Source organism: Schistocerca serialis, chromosome 8 (assembly GCF_023864345.2).
Source record: "Schistocerca serialis cubense isolate TAMUIC-IGC-003099 chromosome 8, iqSchSeri2.2, whole genome shotgun sequence".
Classification (NCBI taxonomy): domain Eukaryota; kingdom Metazoa; phylum Arthropoda; class Insecta; order Orthoptera; family Acrididae; genus Schistocerca; species Schistocerca serialis.
The window spans coordinates 598918627-598939489 of NC_064645.1; the positions used below are offsets into that span (position 1 = coordinate 598918627).

General features: G+C 38.9%; 1 protein-coding gene across 1 annotated transcript in view; it reads left to right on the forward strand.

Annotated features, from left to right (window-relative positions):
- LOC126416576 (protein CASC3-like) overlaps positions 1–20863 on the forward strand; it is a 115378-nt gene that overhangs the window by 59867 nt on the left and 34648 nt on the right. Inside the window, exons 7-9 of the mRNA XM_050084326.1 lie at positions 2667–2772; positions 3098–3274; positions 3485–3804. Coding sequence (XP_049940283.1) covers positions 2667–2772; positions 3098–3274; positions 3485–3804 — 603 coding nt within the window. The remainder of the gene's footprint in view (positions 1–2666; positions 2773–3097; positions 3275–3484; positions 3805–20863) is intronic.

Here is a 20863-nt window from a genome sequence, read left to right on the forward strand (position 1 = left end):
ATATCAATCACATAATAGAAAAGCACATACCGTATAACAGTAAAATGAAACACACAGAATTAATTTGAGTCAAACTACGTGGAGGATTCAGATGTAATGAAGAAATGGACATACTTGCTGATAAAGGAATAGTATTTTAAATCCTATTGTAATGGTTTTGAAATGAGTTAGAACAGTTTAAAAGATAATTCTTAAGCAACAGCTAAGGGAAGATCCTACTGAACCATTCATTCCACAAAATCAGTTACACAAGATAAATCATTTCAAGAATAATAATGACATTAGTAGAACTTGCACTTATGATAGGCCCTAATGAGAATTTGGAAACATGACCCACTTGCTCCCCATTGAGAATTCAACAGAAAAGCTGAGTAAGAACTGAATAAAGGAAAATTCACCTCCCTATATGTGTATGCCCACCTTTTCTCTTTTGAGATCAGCAAATTTACTGGATAAAGGTGGATTAAATATATTAGCCTTTGCACCCACTAGATGTATGAACATCTGCAGGGAGCACTGACTTTTGAACATCTTGTCCTCACTGCTTTCAGTGGGTGTTGTGATGAATAAGTGAGAGATAAACTCTTCTGTTGCACAGTGCATCATAATGATGTGTCTAAGGGTTGAAACTGTTAATGTTGCTAAAATGTGTTGCCATTTGCTTCCAAAGTTCATGGAAAGACACAGTGTCATTGTCCCCAGTGAAGGATTAGTGTAAGGAGTTCAAGACAGGAGGAAAGAATGTTTGAAACATTGCCCAATTACACCATCCCTGTGTCATCTCCAGAGTGCAGAACATCAAAACTATTCATGAATTTGTCAAGTGATCAGCACTTAACTGTCCTTGAAACCTCTCAAGAATCATTGGGAGTGGGTTAGGATTCCAGAATATGTCAGATTTTGTGCTCGAAATTGCTGAGTGAAGAGCAAAGCACAGCACTGTTTGCAATTTCTTGCATGCTCCTCATGAAATATGAGGAAGAAGATGACACATTTTTTCGCAGCAACTGTCAAATGTGATGGTACATGGGTCCACAATTACAAGCCTGAATAAAAAAAAGAAAGTATCGAGTGGCAGCAGGTCACTGATACAAGGCAGGACATGGTTGTCTGCTGGTTAGGTCATGTTCAAGATGTTGTGGAAGTGCAGGAATGTTGGATCATTAATGCTGCCTACTGCTGTAAACTTTCTTATGAGTTCAACTAGAACAGAAGTGTGTTGTTACTGTATGGCAGACCTCACACCACAACAGTGGTCCAACAGACATTGGGTGATACACATTGGACTGACCTTTAACTTTCATCCTGCAACCCAGACTCACCACTGCATGGTTGGATTGCTCAAGAAAGCTACTTCACAACAAAAGCACTGGTGCAAAGGTTTGTGCATAGTTGGCTTCAATCACGTCGTTGTACTGTCTTTGAAAATGGCATTACAAATTGGTTGGCCGATTGTAAAAGTGTATTGGTAAGGAGGATACAAAATGGTACAGATAAATAAGAAAGCAGGGAATCTGAATTAATTTTTAATAATAAAAATTTTACTACAAATGGCTCAAACAATGGAAAATCTAGCACAGAATAATAACAATACTATGAATAGGATAGATTGCTACTCACTCACAGTGGAGACGTTGAGTGGCAGACAGGCACAACAAAAGTAAGCTTTTGGTGAAAAGGCCTTCTTCTGAATTAGATGACATACACACACATTCTCGCAAATGTAACTAACATACACATGACCAATGTCTCTGGGTGGCTCGGCAACCAGAGCCAGTGGTCACGTGTGTATCCGTGTGTATCAGTTGCATTTTGTGTGTGTGTGTGTGTGTGTGTGTGTGTGTGTGTGTGTGTGTGTGTGTGTGTGTGTGTCTTATCTAATTCAGAAGAAGGCCTTTTGAACGAAAGCTTAGTTGTGTACCAGTCTTTTTGTTGTCCCTGTCTGTGACTCAACATCTCCACTAAATGGTGAACAGCAGTCGATCAATTTTATAATATTGTCATCGTAAATGGCTCAGTTAGTTTGGATTCGTCCTTGTATATTACTTAGTGATAAAATTTCTTAACAAAAATAATTGATTAATTTAGTGCATGGGTATGAATAAATACATTAAGAGACATATTATTAGCACCCATATATGGTATCAAATTATCTTATATAAATACATACATGGTATATGTGCATTCAACATGATTATGTATGGAAGAAAAGGAGCATGGTCCAGGAGTTAAATGTCAGTCAACGTGTATCAAACAGAATGACATGTGCCATCACTGTGTTTACTGCAGTACTATGTCCTGCACCACTGGCACTGCAGTACTATGTACTGCACCATACAGACATGGTTCTTTCTACATCATATCATTAGACGTGATCACTTTTTATTCCATCAGTATTATTTGTCATGTATCTTGTGGCTGCCAGATAATTTTAAGTTCAAATGTCGGATGATGCCCTCCACTCCACTCCCATCACTTCATTCAGGCTCCCCAGTCAAACCTTGGAAGTGGAAGTTTCTCGCTGTATCCGGCAGGTTGCGCGCGCACACACACACACACACACACACACACACACACACACACACACACACACACACATTTATCAATTGCAAGTTATATATTTTTCTTGGATTTCTTTAAAATATTTTGGTAAACTGCTTTAACAGATACAGAGCCAAGTGATAACGAGGTCGCAGGATGATGCAAGTAAGGAGCTAAGCCAGCTCTCCCTGAATGAACAGCGTGGGACTAAAGAAAATAGGCGGTCAAACAGTGAGTAGTGCCTGAGAAAAATTTAACTTGCATTAACTATTTGTGTTCACTGCTTTGATTAATTTAGTTCAGCATGAACTTAATGGCTGCATTTAACCAGGTCAGTCGTTAATCTTACAGTGTTGTTTAAATTTCTGCTTCCCCATGTTGGTGATTTTTTTTGTTTTCTTTTGTTTTTTATTGTTTTGCTTAATTCAATGAAGTTTACTGAATTGGTATAATATACTTATAGAGTTGTTAGGAATAAGAAAAATTGCTTTCATTAATATGTTAGAAAATAATGTATAAAGTACTTATTGTTTCATAATTAATAATTCTATTATAGAAAACCAGCCAAACTTCCACCAAAATACAGAAAGAAGGCAGGCAGTTGTTCCTCCAAGAATGCAACAGGAAAATGCAGCGAACAGGCCTAAACGTTACTCATCTCAGAGGCAGCGGTCTTTACCAGAGAGCAATGGACCTACGTATGCACAGCAGCCTCATGGATATTATTCACCTGGTACTGAACTTTTACAAATTTATTACTTGCCTGCTTCTAGTGATAATATTTAAACACTCTCATCCCTTTTAAATATGTTAATTGGTTTAGAGACTGAATTGATGTATCTATTAAGTGAAGGAAAGAAAGAAAAATTGGAGACTGACAAAAATCTAAGAATTTTTAGTCATGAATGGTATCTTAATTTACTTTTATGGTTGTTTGTTGCAGGATATGTCCAGCAACCTGTGTATGCAGAGGCACCCCCACCGCCTCCTCAGCAACCACCACCCCCACCGCCTCCACAACCTGCTCCTATGATGCCTCATCATCAGCCACCTACGTTTCCACCTCCGTATGCATCACCTACAGCATATATGCAACCAGTACCTGCACCACCACCACCACGTATTTTGCAGCCTCCTCATGGTCCACCACCAGGACCATATGTACAGCCACCACCACCGACTGCTCCAATAATAAATTACATACCAGCTCAGGGACAGTTCCCACCCCAAGGGTATCCTGCCTTCCAAGGTTATGCACCTGTGGTAAGTGTGGTTACCTCCATTCTTATTTTCGTAATTAATAGAATCATTATTCTATTTTTTTATAATTTTATGGTTCTTATATTCGTTTCCTGTACAAGGTGAACCCAAATTTTTCCAGTAAAATTTTGGAGATTGTTCAGAGATATTTTCTAAGTATTTTAATCCAAGGGACCAGGTACATCTGGCAGCTTGTTACAGAGTAATTACATTTAGTTTGATTTTTATCTCCCTCCCTCCCCCCCCCCCCCCCCCCCCCCTACCTTTGCATCTGTGTTGCACTAATAATATCAGCCTAAAAGTGCAAATGTCAACAGCGTGCATTGTGTGTCTCCTTTGAAAACTTTCTCTGTGCAGTCATGTATAGCAGGATCAGAATGTCTCGAGTGTTTATATTGACCTTATAGCAGGATTTATTGATGTTGCAAGATGGTTGACAGTGCAGCTGGTACATAGAACCAGATGGTAGATCATCGTGGAACCATAGAGGCTGAAAGAAATAACAGCATGTTTGTTGGTCTCAATTTGTACAGGAGTTGGAAGCTTTGTCTTGCTGAGGTCAGCAGTGCAGGCTGGTTCTGTATGGTGGTGATTGCTTGGTTCAGATTTGGTAGCAGGAGGTGGCCAGTGCACAAGGCCACTATAGAGCTGTGTCAGGTCAGACAGATAAAAGGCATGCCATGTCAACAAACTCCTAAGTTAGTCAGTCATACCATTTGGGACAAATGTGTGATCGGCTTGTAGCTTGTGGGCCTACGAACCAAGGACACTCGACCTAGGATGCAGGATCAGTGGTCCGTGAACACAAGCCTGCAGTAGCAGAATACATATGTGCAAACCAGGCGGCAGCTTGGCAGCAAGTGAGATGCAGGTAGCACCGAGGCAAGAGCTGCAAACTGCAGATCCCAGGTAGGCATCCTGAAGTCACTAGGGATCAGCCAGTAGATTGGACCCGGATGGGAACATCTGTTTTTGCCCCCAGCTCCATCAGCACTAAGCAAAGCACATAGTCCAACAACTAGTGGAGGCAGCATCTATTAATAAGTAGGTAGCATGACCTTCATCTTGTTGATGACTGGCCGCAGACAGTGACAGATAGTATAGCTGGAGCGAGCAGTATTTATGGCCTCTCAACCAGTCCTATTGTGACAGGACTTCATTTTTGACCTTGTAGATCACAGAAGTGGCACAATGCCATGCCTAGTCACAGTTTAATCTGGCTCACTGCTGCAACGGTCTGGCCTTCGTACTGAAATGTTTCTTCCTACTTTTTCTGTTTTTTTCGTAAATGTTGATAGATAAAACAATTCATTAGTCAGTCTGTAGAATTTTCGTAGGTTAATTTTTCAAAGTACTTGGAATATATTTATCGATCTCACTACATGTGCTGTAAAGTTCCCATTCTCTTCTTCTTTTGCATCGAAAGAGATTTCTTTTGTTCAATGTATCCATTGGAATTACACACAAAGATAATTGAACCTGACGTGTTACCTACAATATACAGTTCTGGATGATGACAGATCAACTACATCACTATGTATTCCAGTTAGACAAGAGAATGTATGAGGGTGAGTCAAATGAAAACCTTAAATCTTTTTTTAAATTTTATTATTGTGCAGAAGTGGTACAAAGCTGTATCACTTTTCAACATAATCTGCCCCACACTCAATGCAAGTCCTCCAGCGCTTACAAAGTTCATAAATTCCTTTAGAAAAAAATTCTTTTGGTAGTCCGCGCAACCACTCATGCACCACGTGGCATACCTCTTCATCAGAACGGAACTTCTTTCCTCCCATTGCGTCTTTGAGTGGTCCAAACATATGGAAATCACTTGGGGCAAGGTCTGGTGAGTATGGTGGATGAGGAAGACACTCAAAATGTAGGTCTGTGATTGTTGCAACTGTTGTACGGGCAGTGTGGGGCCTTGCATTGTCATGTTGCAAAAGGACACCTGCTGACAACAATCCGTGTCGCTTTGATTTGATTGCAGTCCGCAGATGATTTTTTAGGAGATCTGTGTATGATGCACTGGTGACATTGGTCCCTCTAGGCATGTAATGCTTCAAAATGACGCCTTTTTCGTCCCAAGAGAGAGTCAGCATAACCTTCTCTGCTGATGGTTCTGTTCGAAACTTCTTTGGTTTTGGCGATGAGGAATGGTGCCATTCCTTGCTCGCTCTCTTCGTTTCCAGTTGGTGGAAGTGAACCCAGGTTTAGACCCCAGTAACGATTCTTGCAAGGAAGCCATCACCTTCTCGTTCAAAGTGTTCTTCACAGCATCTAGACGTCGTTCTCTCATTTCAGGAGTCAGCTGCTGTGGCATCCATCTTGCAGACACTTTGTGAAACCGGAGCACATCATAAACATGCTGCAATGTCATTCAGTGTCACTCGGTGGTTTTCCTTCACTATGGCTTCAAATGCTGCAATGTTCTGTGGAGTCACAACTCGTTGTGCCTGACCTGGACAAGGAGCATCTTCCACTGAAGGCACACCATTTGCGAACTTCCTACTCCATTTGTAGTCTTGCTGCTTTGAGAAACATGCATCACCGTACTGAACCTTCATTCGTCAATGAATTTCAATAGGTTTCACACCTTCACTACGCAAAATCCGAATAACGGAACACTGTTCTTCCCTGGTGCAAGTCGCAAGTGGGGCGGCCATCTTTATACTGATACTGCGACCGTATGTGTGCATCTGCACTATGCTGCCTAGGCCATTCTGCACACTGTTTGTAGCACGCTTACCAACGTACAGGATAACGGCACAAAATTTCAATTTGTTATTACAAATTTAAGGTTTTCAGTTGACTCACCCTCGCACGTCTACTGGAGTCATCAAAACAATAACAATTGTTACAAATATATTCCAACAGCATTTGTTCTCTGATGAGTATTTCTTTGACATCATGGAGATCACATTCTCAACATGCCCTCAACTGCGGCACCACAGAGCAGATGCCTTCACCTGGCAGATAGAAGTGCCCATTCGCAGTCCATCTCACCAATAGCAGAGAATCAATACAACTCTGATGAGCACAGAACATAAAACACCTCACGAAAGTGGGATGCTTCCAACTTACTTCCTACCATAACTGCTGAACAATTTCATCAGACAGTGGAGAGCAGGGAGGTGAGACATCTCCTTCCCAGTATGACAGATCACATGTCAGTACTGTAGTGCCTTCTGGTGCAAGGCGGGATGGCTGTGAGTCAGGATAGTGTGAGTGGGTTGTGGAAGTGAGGTGGGAGTCGAGGTGGCTCCAGAGGAAGGCAGCTGCAAATGTAACAAGTTCTTTTATTCTCTAACAAAGAAACCACTTTCTACAAAGCTTGGGTATCCGATTAGTGAGGAAATTAGTATATTTCATCAAAATATACAAGGTATTAGAGATAAAGTTAGTGAACTACTTATAGATGTTGACTCTGAAATTATTGGTATATCTGAACACTTCTTAAATAAGGAAATAATTCAGAGGCTTCCTTTACCAGGATACAGGTTGGCTGGCAGCTTTTCTAGGAGCTCTTTGCGGTGTGGGGGAGTAGCCATGTATGTGAAAAACGGTATCCCATTTGAGTCAGTTGATGTTTCAAAGTACTGCACTGAAAAGGTGTTTGAATGTTGTGCAGGTGTGGTTAAATTTAGTGGAGCTAAACTTCTTACTGTTGTTGTTTATAGATCCCCAGACTCCGATTTCACAACATTTTTGCTAAAGCTAGAGGAGGTTCTTGGTTCACTTTATAGGAAATACAAAAAGTTAGTTATATGTGGTGACTTCAATATTAATTGTATAAGTGATTGTGCAAGGAAAAGGATGCTGGTAGACCTCCTTAATTCATATAATCTAATGCAAACCGTATTCTTTCCAACGAGAGTGCAAGGGAACAGTAGAACAACCATAGACAATATTTTTGTTCATTCGTCATTATTAGAAGGGCATTCTGTTAGCAAAAAGGTGAATGGCCTTTCAGATCATGATGCACAAATTTTAAGTCTAAAAGATTTTTGTACTGCAACACATGTTAAATATAGTTACCAACTTTTTAGGAAAGCTGATCCAGTTGCTGTACAGACTTTTGTAAACCTTATCAAGGAACAAGAGTGGCAAGATGTTTATAGTGCTGATACAGTAGACGATAAATATAATGCTTTCCTCAAGACTTTTCTCGTGCTCTTTGAAAGTTGCTTTCCGTTAGAACGTTCAAAACAGGGTACTAGCACAAACAGGCAGCCTGGGTGGCTGACTAAAGGGATAAGAATATCTTGTAGAACAAAGTGGCAATTATATCAAAACGTTAGAAACAGTCAAAATCTAAATGCAGCAGCCCATTACAAACAGTATTGTAAGGTGCTTAAAAAAGTTATTAGGAAGGCAAAAATTATGTGGTATGCAGATAGAATAGCTAAGTCTCAGGATAAAATTAAAACCATATGGTCAGTCGTAAAGGAAGTGGCTGGTCTGCAGAGACAGGGCGAGAATATAGAATCAGTGCGTAGTGGGGATGTCCGTGTTACTGATAAGTCGCATATATGTACAGTACTTAATAATCACTTTCTGAATATAGCAGGTGAACTAAATAGAAACCTAGTCCCAACAGGGAATCATATAGCGCTCTTAGAAAAAAGTGTTCCGAGACTGTTACCTGAAATGCTCCTCCATGATACTGACAAGAGGGAGATTGAGTTAATAATTAAATCACTAAAGACCAAGAACTCTCATGGATATGACGGGGTATCTAGCAGAATACTGAAGTATTGTTCCACGTATGTTAGCTCAGTACTTAGCCATATCTGTAACTTTTCCTTTAGGAGTGGTCGGTTTCCTGACCGATTAAAGTACTCGGTAGTGAAGCCACTTTATAAAAAGGGAGACAGGGATAATGTTGACAATTATAGACCTATTTCTATGCCATCGGTGTTTGCTAAAGTTATCGAGAGGGTTGTATATACAAGGTTACTGCAGCATTTAAATTCACATAATTTGCTGTCAAATGTACAGTTTGGTTTTAGAAATGGCTTAACAACTGAAAATGCTATAGTCTCTTTTCTCTGTGAGGTTTTGGACGGATTAAATAAAAGGTTGCGAACGTTAGGTGTTTTCTTTGATTTAACGAAGGCTTTTGACTGTGTTGACCACAAAATATTACTGCAGAAGTTGGAACATTATGGAGTAAGGGGAGTAGCTTACAATTGGTTCGCCTCCTACTTTAAGAACAGAAAGCAGAAGGTAATTCTCCGCAATATTGAGAGTGGTAATGATGTTCAGTCCCAATGGGGCACTGTTAAATGGGGCGTTCCCCAAGGGTCGGTGCTGGGGCCACTGCTGTTTCTTATTTATGTAAATGATATGCCTTCTAGTATTACAGGTGATTCAAAAATATTTCTGTTTGCTGATGACACCACCTTGGTAGTGAAGGATCTTGTGTGTAATATTGAAACATTATCAAATAATGTAGTTCATGATATAAGTTTGTGGCTTGTGGAAAATAATTTGATGCTAAATCACAGTAAGACTCAGTTTTTACAGTTTCTAACCCACAATTCAACAAGAACTGACATTTTAATCAGACAGAATGGGCATGTTATAAGCGAGACGGAACAGTTCAAGTTCCTAGGCGTACGGATAGATAGTAAGCTGTTGTGGAAAGCCCATGTTCAGGATCTTGTTCAGAAACTAAATGCCGCTTTATTTACCATTAGAACAGTATCTGAAATAAGTGACATTTCAACACGAAAAGTAGTATACTTCGCATATTTTCATACGCTTATGTCATATGGTATTATTTTTTGGGGTAATTCTTCTGATTCAAAAAGGGTATTTTTGGCTCAAAAACGGGCTGTTCGAGCTATGTATGGTGTAAGTTCGAAAACCTCTTGTCGACCCCTATTCAATAGTCTGGGAATTTTGACATTGCCCTCACAGTATGTATTTTCTTTAATGTCGTTTGTTGTTAGCAATATTAGCTTATTCCCAAGAGTTAGCAGCTTTCACTCAGTTAATACTAGGCAGAAATCAAATCTGCATGTAGAATGCACTTCCTTGACTCTTGTGCAGAAAGGAGTGCAGTATTCTGCTGCATCCATTTTCAATAAGCTACCACAAGAACTCAAAAATCTTAGCAGTAGCCCAAACACTTTTAAGTCTAAACTGAAGAGTTTCCTCATGGCTCATTCCTTCTATTCTGTCGAGGAGCTCCTGAAAGAGCTAAAAAATTAAGCAAATTCCAGTGTTACATTCTTGATTTTCTTTATTTAAACTAACGACTTGTCGCCTGAATATGTTTCTTATATTTCATTTTATCTGTTTCTACAATCGTGTTATAATTTCATGTATTGACTCGTTCCACGACCATGGAGACTTCTCCTAAATGTGGTCCCACGGAACAATAAATAAATAAATAAATAAAAAAAAAAAACACACCTGAAGTGCTAGGTACTCAGTGACTGGCTGACTGCTGAATTCTGCTGGGCTGGCTGTCACAAATCCCACGTTTTTGACATGTACACAGCCAATCTTCAGTGTTTCTTAAATGATTGTAAGGAAGCTATTCAGTAAAAAAAAATTGATTCTTGTACATCTTATAGTTTTATGATGACCTGCCTGCCACTTTTTTAATGGTCATAGCTTATTGTGATATGTCAAGATTAAGTAAACTATTGCAAGAATTTTTGAAAATTTCCATTGAAAAACTGGGGGCACAATGAATATGCATTTGGTGTATATATGCTGTGTATGAAATGTAGCTAACATATTGAATTATTCTTTAAAGTTGAAAGGATATTGCTGTCTATCATCAGTCTCAAGAAGATGAATTGTACGTAAAGCAGTTCCTTCCGATCACATGCACCAACAAAAACGGCAGACTGAAATACAACATTCCTCTTATCTCATAAATGCTTTGAGGTATGAAAACAGGATTTTGGCAGATAATAGTATGCACAGAGGATGATATTTTGCTGTGTGATTAATATGCAAAACTTCCACATCTAGCGTGACACTGAGGCAACTACAGATCTTTTTTCCCAATGAAATAACATAATAATAAGGGCAATCAATACCTAGTGAGACAAGATTTGTTGTGGGTTTTGCAACAATATAAGTGAAGAAATTACACATTTACTTTTATACTGAGAAGGGGCATTTTCATAAACAATTGATTTGTCTTGCCTTCAGTTGCTAGTTTAATAAAGCGCTATTTCAGGATTCCGTCGCAGTTTCAACTACATTAGAATGTTAGCAAGATGAAAATTACTAAACTGTGCTGTGTTTTGGCAAAAGAGGCAGATTTTAACAAGAGAACTTAAGTATTACTCAAGACTTTTTATTGATAATGTTTCCCTGAAGAAAAAAAGGAATAAGAAGTGTGACAAAAATAAATCGTTACTTCCGTGAAAATTTCAATAGAATCCTATATCCCAGTACATTTTTAATTATGGATTATATGGATTCTAACTGCTCAGAGGATTTAATTTTTATATCTCAGTGATATGAGAAATATGAAATCATTTAAATTTGTAGAATTCTGTCAACTACTTGTCATAGAAATAAAATCCTTTAAACAGTTTACTCCATCAATCAAATGATTCATTATTAAAAATACAATGGGGTAAACGATTCCACTGAAATTCCGACAGATGTAGCAATTCATTTTATCCAAACTTCTTACTACCTTTATTTTTCTTCAGAGAAACGTTCAGTGACATATTTTGAGTGATACGTAAGTTCTCTTGTCGTCACATTAAAATCTGCTTCTTTTGGCAAAACACAGCAGAGTTTATAAATATTCATTTCATTAATATTCTAATGCAGCTGAAATTGTGACATGCATGTAACTGCCTTGCTGGGGATAATAATTTTCAAATAAAAGTAAATCAAAATAAAAAGTCTCTATGGATGTTAACCTTGAAAATTGTAGATGGATAAAAAAGTTCTTAAAATTGGATGGGTGTAAGTCACTCAACAACATTATTCTCAAATAATGAGAAAATACAGAGTAAATGACAGGTGTACACAGATTTATTTGACATAAAGTCACATAGTTCAGCTCACAATCTCACATTTTACTAGATCTCCTGCATATCTTGTGGGTCTTACATGCTCTTGCTAACAATTCGAACATTGTTGTATGTTGTATCTTATTTAATTACAATCACAGAAATTGTTCAGAATTACAGAAAATGTTATCATTGAGAGATTACAATTGAAATACATGAAATATGGTACATAGTCAAATACATAGTTGTCATTTTCATGGAAAAATGAGTAAAATGATTTAAATAAACAATGCTGATTACATTTTTGTTAATTGTTTTGAAACTACACTATCCCAAGTATTCCTACCATGTTTCCTCCTTCAAGTGTGAGTACATTACACTGAGGTGACAAAAGCCATGGGACAGCGATATGCACATATGCAGATGGCAGTAGTATCACATACACAGGGTACAAAGGGGCAGAACATTGGTGGAGCTGTTATTTGCACTCACGTGATTCATGTGAAAAGTTTCAAACGTGCTTACGGTCACACGACATAAGTTAACAGACTTTGAATGCGAAATGTTAGTTGGAAGTAGATGCATGGCACATTCCATTTAGGAAACCATTAGGAAATTCAATATTGTGAGATCCACAGTTTCAGCAGTGTGCTGGCAATACCAAATTCACCATGGACAACACAGTGGCTAACAGCTTTCACGTAACTACTGAGGGCAGTGGTGTTTGCGTACTGTTGTCAGTGCTAACAGACAAGCAACAGTGCGTGAAATAACCACAGAAATCAATGTGGTACATACGACGAACGTATCCGTTGGGGAGTGCAGCAAAATTTGGCATTAATGAGCTATGGCAGCAGATGACAGACGGGAGTGCATTTGTTAGCAGCACGACATTGCCTGCAGTCTCTCCTGGGCTCGTGACCATTTTGGTTGGACCCTAGACGACTTGAAAACCTTGACCTAGTCATGTGAGTCCCTATTTCTATTGTTAATAGCTGATGGTAGGGTTCAACTGCGACACAGACCCCAAAAAGCCGTGGACCCCAGTTGTTTGCAAGGCACTGTGCAAGCTGGTGCTGGCTCCATAATGACATGGGCTGTGTTTACTCACGATGGACTGTGTCCTCTGGTCCCATTGAACCAATCATTGACAGAAAGTTGGTACATTCGGCTACTTGGAGACCATTTGCAGCCATTCATGGGATTCATATTCTCAAACAATGATGAAATTTTTGTGGATGACAATGCACTATGTCACATGGCCACAATTGTTCGTGATCGATTTCAAGAACATTCTGGACAATTCATGTGAATGCTTTGATTGCCCAATTGTCTGATGTGAGCCCCATTGAATACTTATGGTATGTAATCAAGAGGTCAGTTTGTGCACAAAATACTTCACTGGCAACATTTTCATGATTATGGATGGCTATAGAGGTAGTGTGACTCAATTTCTGCAGGGGACTTCCAACAATTTGTTGAGTCCATGCCAAGTTGACTTGCTGCACTATGCCAGGCACAAGGAGGTCCAGTATGTGATATTAGGAGGTATCTCATGACTTTTGTCACCTCAGTGTCTTTCCTCTTCTCTCTCTCTTCTTCTTCTTCTTCTTCTTCTTCTTCTTCTTCTTCTTCTTTTACTACCTAGGTAGTAAAATACCCAGTGATGGACGGAGCAAGGAGGATCTCGAAAGCAGACTATCAATGGCAAAAAAGACATTGCTGGCCAAGAGAAGTCTACTAATATCAAATATCAGCCTTAATTTGAGGAAGAAATTTCTGAGAATTTACGTATGGAGTACAGCATTGTGTGGTAGTGAAACATGGACTGTGGGGAAAAACGGAACAGAAGAGAATCGACCCATTTGAGATGTGGTGCTACAGATGAATGTTGAAAATTAAATGGACTTATTAGATAAGGAATTAGGAGGTTCTGCGCAAAATCGTAGAGGAAAGGAACGTGTGGAAAACACTGATAAGGAGAAGGGACAGGATGATAGGACATCTCTGAAGACATGAAGACCGGCCTCATTTGAACTCTTCTGTTGGGAGAGTTAATTTGGAGTTGGAACGGCTGCTTGGGTCGGGTGCGGGGGCTCATATTGGTGTGGTTCCTGTTGATTATCTCAGTAGGTGGGACTATGCCAGGCACGGCCTACATCTCAACAGGAAAGGGAAGGGGAAACTGGCTGGGGTAATAGCAGGAAATTTAAGGGGGGGAGGCACTGCCATGAATGGTAAAATACCAGTGGTTACAGGTGTTGGAGCAGTACCTTTTTTAGGATAGGTAAGATAGAAAGATGTCAAGTTCTACGAGAGGTCAGGATTGAAACAAATCTTCAGTTTAGGAAAGAAATTAAACAGCACAATTCTAGCACATTGGATCACCAATCACAGCTATCAATTATAAATTTTCACCAATCACCAGAAATTTTATCTCCACCAAGTTGTATCTCAGTCCTAGGTAATTGCATTGATGAATTAAAGTCACCCAACCCAGTTGACATAATCTGCCTCTCTGAACACCATGTGACCACTGGTATAGGAACTAGGCCTAAGCACAATGAGAAACTCAGACAGGAGAGTACTGCAAATGTTAGAATAAGGAAAGGTTCTCATAAAAGTGTAATTAAAAATAATGTAAGTATAATTCATCAAAATATTGGGAGTTTAAGGAATAAAGTAGATGAGCTTCTGGTTTGTTTAGAAGATTTAGAAGCTGAGAATGAAATAGATATACCATGCCTGTCTGAGCATCACATTGTTACTGATATGGATAAGGTAAATGTAAGTGGTTATAAGCTCTCTGCACATGTAATGAGAGAAAATATGGAGAAAGGAGGAGTTGCCGTATATGTCAAAAGTTATCATTGTGCAAAAAGTATAGAAACAAAAAAGTTTTGTGTAGAGAAACATATAGAAGCATGTGCCTGTGAGCTTAAATTAAATAAAGGCACATTTATAATTGTAACTGTATATAGGTCCCCATCAGGAAATTTTCATCTATTTCTGAAAAATTTGGACTCCTTGTTGTGCTATCTGTCAGACAGGGGGAAGCAAATTATTATTTGTGGGGACTTCAATGTAGATTCTCTGAAAGAGGGTAATAGGAAAAATGACCTTGAAGTATTACTCGGTTCTTTCAATTTGACACCCGTCATTGATTTTCCTACTCGGGTGGTAAGGGATAGCAGCTCACTGATAGATAACTTCTTTATAGACCAAGATAAGTTTAACCAGATAAATGCTCAGCCTGTTGAGAATGGTCTTTCTGATCATGGTGCACAGCTAGTTACAATATATGACATAGCTCCATTCAGCAATACTAAACAGTCATCCAAAGTAGTACATTCAGTCAACGATTTAACAATTGCAAATTTCAGGGAAAGCCTACAGCAGTTAGACTGGGATGAGGTGTACCGTGAACCTGATGCCAATTTAAAATATAATTTATTTCATGACATTCTTGTAAATGTATTTGAAAACTGCTTCCCCAAGAAAATAGTTAAATATACTCGTAAGAAACCTTGTAACAAACCATGGCTTACTAAGGGTATAAAAATATCTTGTAACCGGAAAAGGGAAATGTATCTGACGGCAAGAAAGAGTAGTGACCCAGAAACTATCAAAAATTATAAAAACTACTGTGTTATATTAAGAAAAGTTATTAAAAAATCCAGGAGTATGTGTATCATGTCTGAAATCAGCAACTCTGATAATAAAATTAAAACAATTTGGAATATTATTAAAAGAGAAACAGGTCAACCAAGAGCAGAGGAAGACAGTATTACCATCAAATTGAATGAAAACTTTACGAACAAAAAGTCAGAAGTTGAAAATATTTTTAATAATCATTTTCTAAATGTTGTGGATATAGTAGGATCCAGGTGTTCATTAGAAGATGCTAGGCTGTTAATGGAAGAGGCCATACATATGCAATTTGATACAATTGAAATCTCACCCACTTCTCCCTCTGAAATTAGGAAAATAATAAACTTACTTAAAAGGAAAAACTCACATGGAATTGATGGCATTTCCAGCAAAATACTAAAAGCTTGTTCTCAACAGATAAGTAAGAGTCTCAGCCACCTGTGTAATAGCTCTCTGGAACAGGGCATTTTCCCTGATAGACTGAAATATGCTATTGTTATACCTTTGCATAAAAAGGGGGATAGATCTGATGTCAACAATTACCGTCCAATCTCCCTTCTAACAGCTTTATCCAAAATTTTTGAGAAAGTAATGTATTCAAGAGTAGCTTCACATATCTGTAAAAATGAAGTACTAACAAAATGTCAGTTTGGTTTCCAGAAAGGTTTTTCAACAGAAAATGCCATATATGCTTTCACCAGTCAAATTTTGAATGATCTGAATAACCGAACACCACCCATTGGGATTTTTTGTGATCTCTCAAAGGCTTTTGATTGTGTAAATCATGAAATTCTGCTAGACAAGCTCAAGTATTGTGGCATGAGTGGGACAGTGCACAAATGGTTTAATTCGTACCTAACTGGAAGAGTGCAGAAAGTTGAAATAAGTAGTTCTCGTAACACGCAAAGATCAGCACATTCCTCAAACTGGGGAACTATCAAGAATGGGGTTCCACAAGGGTCAGTCTTGGGTCCTTTGTTGTTCTTATTATATATTAATGACTTGCCATTCTATATTCATGAAGAGGCAAAGTTAGTTCTCTTTACTGATGATACAAGTATAGTAATCACACCTGAAAAACAAGAATTAACTGATGAAATTGTCAATACTGTCTTTCAGAAAATTACTAAGTGGTTCCTTGTAAACGGACTCTCACTGAATTTTGATAAGACACAGTACATACAGTTCCGTACAGTGAATGGTATGACGCCATTAATAAATATAGACCTTAATCAGAAGCATATAGCTAAGGTAGAATATTCCAAATTTTTAGGTATGTCCATTGATGAGAGATTAAATTGGAAGAAACACATTGTGATGATCTGCTGAAATGTTTGAGTTCAGCTACTTATGCAATAAGGGTCATTGCAAATTTTGGTGATAAACATCTTAGTAAATTAGCTTACTACGCCTATTTTCACTCATTGCTTTCATATGGCATCATATTTTGTGGTAATTCATCACTGAGGAATAAAGTATTTATTGCACAAAAGCGTGTAATCAGAATAATAGCTGGAGTCCACCCAAGATCATCCTGCAGACATTTATTTAAGGATCTAGGGATATTCACAGTAGCTTCTCAGTATATATACTCTCTTATGAAATTTGTTATTAACAACCAAACCCAATTCAAAAGTAATAGCAGTGTGCATAACTACAATACCAGGAGAAAGGACGATCTTCACTATTCAAGATTAAATCTAACTTTGGCACAGAAAGGGGTGAATTATACTGGCACTAAAGTCTTTGGTCACTTACCAAATAGTATCAAAAGTCTGACAGATAACCAACAAGTATTTAAGAAGAAATTAAAAGAATTTCTGAATGACAACTCCTTCTACTCCATAGAGGAATTTTTAGATATAAATTAAGAAAAAAAAATATTAAAAAAAATTAAAAAAAATAAAAATAAAAAATAAAGAAAAACAAAAAACACAAAAAATAAAGTTGTTATATTAACTTAAATATGTTGTTATATTAATCTAATTATGTCATGTATTGGAAAATTCGACTCGTTCCACATCATTACGAAATATCGTATTCATGATACATGGAACTAGTATTAATCTAATCTAATCTGACCTCCGTGGTACTAGAGGGAGCTGTAGAGGACAAAGACAAAAGAGAGGAAGAGAGAGATTGGAGTACATCCAGCAAATAATTGAGGATGTAGTTTGCAATTGCTACTCTGAGATGAAGAGGTTAGCACAGGAGAGGAATTCGTGGCGGGCCACATCAAACCAGTCACCAGTCAAAAGACTGATGACCCCCCCCCCCCCCCCAAAAAAAAATGATAATAATAATTTGTACTGTCGAATCACACGTATGTGAATGATGTATTCCTTCGAATAACAAGTCGATATGCTTCTAATTTACGAAGAACACCAACGAAATTCAGAGAGAGCTAGAGACTTATACACTGAAAGGTATCCTCAACATACTCACCCTACATGTCGTATGTTTAAATATGTGTGTGATAAATTGAGAACAACTGGATCTTTAATGCATCGGAAACCTATCTGGCAAAGGAAAGTTACTAACGAGGAAACAGAAATTGGTACTCTTGCCACTGTTGTTCGAGATCCTTGTGTTAGTTCTCGTCAAATTGCAAGGGAATCTGGCATGAGCCAGAGTAGTGTTGTTTGTATTCTGCATCGCCATAAATATCATCCTTTCCATATCGGTTGCCATCAAGAATTAACTGGTATGGATTGTATGCATGGCATTGAATTCTGCCGATGGGATCAACTTCAGATTCAGGATGCTGACACATTCATTAATTTGATTTTATTTACTGATGAGGCTGCATTCACGAACCGTGGAAATGTTAATTTGCATGCCATGCATTATTGGGCAACTGAAAATCCATGTTGGCTGGCAAGTTGCACACCAAAAACCGTGATCAGTGAATGTATGGTGTGGGATTCTGGAGGACAGAATTGTAGGCCCCTATTTCATCGAAGGAAATCTTAATGGTAGGAAGTACACCATATTCCTGCAAGAAACACTAGGTCTGTTATTGGAATAAATACCTTTAGGAACAAGGAACAGAAAGTGGTAACAACACAATGGGTGTCCAGCACATTTGTTGCTGATGGCTAGAAATGGGTTGCAGAGACAATTCCCAAATCGTATGATTGGACATAGAGGAGATGGTTCGTGGCCAGCTCATTCTCCAGACTTGATGCTTCTGGATTTTTTTCTTGTGGAGATTCGTAAAATTCATTGTTTATAAAGACATTCCAACTACACCTGAAGATATGCAAGAGAGAATTTTCAGAGCATGTGCTTCACTAAGTGCCGAAGTGATAAGGAATACTGCTCAATCCATGATAAGAAGATTGCAGCACTGCATTGATACCAGTGGTCATCACTTTGAACACCTTCTGTAAATGGACGTTCATGCCACCTTTGTGACCTTCAAAGACCTTGCTGTTACACGTCATTGGATTCGTCTCGATAGCCCCTATCAGAAAATAGGTACCAAACTGTAGCATCCCATTTAAAAAAGCAAAGTTGACCTTCATGTCTCTGAAGCAACCCCACCTAGCAACAAAAAACCAAAGTCATATTATAGCCCCTGTTGTCCCGTGCAACTTTTGTCCCAAAAGCTTTTCAGCTCCTATCATACTTTAAGAGTTATTCTTGGTGGCAATAGTTAGTGAATCATCCTGTATAGTCCTGTAGCCTAAATAAACATTTTGTTTACATTGTCGGTTAGTTTCATGTTGTGAATTACAGTAATTACGAATTAATTGTACTCTGTTATGTTAAACAGTAGTACAGCAAGTTGACTGTATGACAGAGTTGCTACTACAAGTTTGTAGCATTATAAAATAATTGGTGCTTCTGTTTTTATCCACTTCTTTGTAAATGGAAAGTCCTGATGTGCAATTAAACGCACCTCCAAGATACATGTTCCTACCAATGGAGTGTTGTAACGTTAGCCAGTACTTGGCCATGGAGTTGATGAAAATTACATTGTAGACTCAGAAGATGAAATTACATATGCATCCATGCCGGATGTCTTAACAGTTACTGAAGCAATCCAAATTAGCTTCGATATCTCAAAAATGGGCTGTTACATTTCAGACAAGATCATGAAATAGTGTATTGTTAAACTGGTAGCTAACGACAAAACAGGTCAGTAGTTTGTGCACATGCCCACGATTGATATAAAAATAAGCAGGTAATTTCTTCTCTTATATTGTTACAAACCCATGACAACTCTCATTTCACCAGCGTCATTGGCCCTTAATATTACATTATTTAATTGAAAAGAATCTGTAGTTGTTTGAATATCGGGGTAGAGATGGGAGTTTCACATGTTAATCGCATAGCAAAGTACTCGCCTCTTTGTATATTGGGAAGGACTGCTGATCAATTGGTGGATACATGACATTCTATTTCGTTTAGAGTGTAACTAGCATTGTCTGAGTGTTCCCACCATTAGACAACGATGTCATACACCAAACAGGACTCCTGATTGGCCATTGCAGTAGCGCTCGGGGACACAAGCAAAGAAAATAGCACCGAAGGTATCACGGAAAACATGGACAGTTCCTTGCGTGGCAGCCAGCTAGCAGATGACAGAGCATGTGAAGGACCATCTCTCGAACCAACAATTAAGCTTAAAATGAATCTTATTCCTTGTGAGGAGAGCTTTAGATTTTCCCCGTTCATAAAAATTTACAGTTACTATCTCTGGATCGTAAAGGAAGTATGTACAGTTTGACCCTGCTTTTTGGGATTTGGGTTTTGGTATCAAGATACCCCTCAGACATGTCTCCACTCCTATCCCTCCCAAGAATAATTGTACCTTACATACGCCTGCGGAAGTCTGAATCAATTGGGATGGGCATATGGTGATTTGCTGTTGCTAGCAGTGACAGAGTTCATATGCAATATTAGCGTATGGTTTTTCCCTTCTGGCAAAATTAATAATACAAGGGTTTCTGAGTTGCATGTACACTCCTGGAAATGGAAAAAAGAACACATTGACACCGGTGTGTCAGACCCACCATACTTGCTCCGGACACTGCGAGAGGGCTGTACAAGCAATGATCACACGCACGGCACAGCGGACACACCAGGAACCGTGGTGTTGGCCGTCGAATGGCGCTAGCTGCGCAGCATTTGTGCACCGCCGCCGTCAGTGTAAGCCAGTTTGCCGTGGCATACGGAGCTCCATCGCAGTCTTTAACACTGGTAGCATGCCGCGACAGCGTGGACGTGAACTGTATGTGCAGTTGACGGACTTTGAGCGAGGGTGTATAGTGGGCATGCGGGAGGCCGGGTGGACGTACCGCCGAATTGCTCAACACGTGGGGCGTGAGGTCTCCACAGTACATCGATGTTGTCGCCAGTGGTCGGCGGAAGGTGCACGTGCCCGTCGACCTGGGACCGGACCGCAG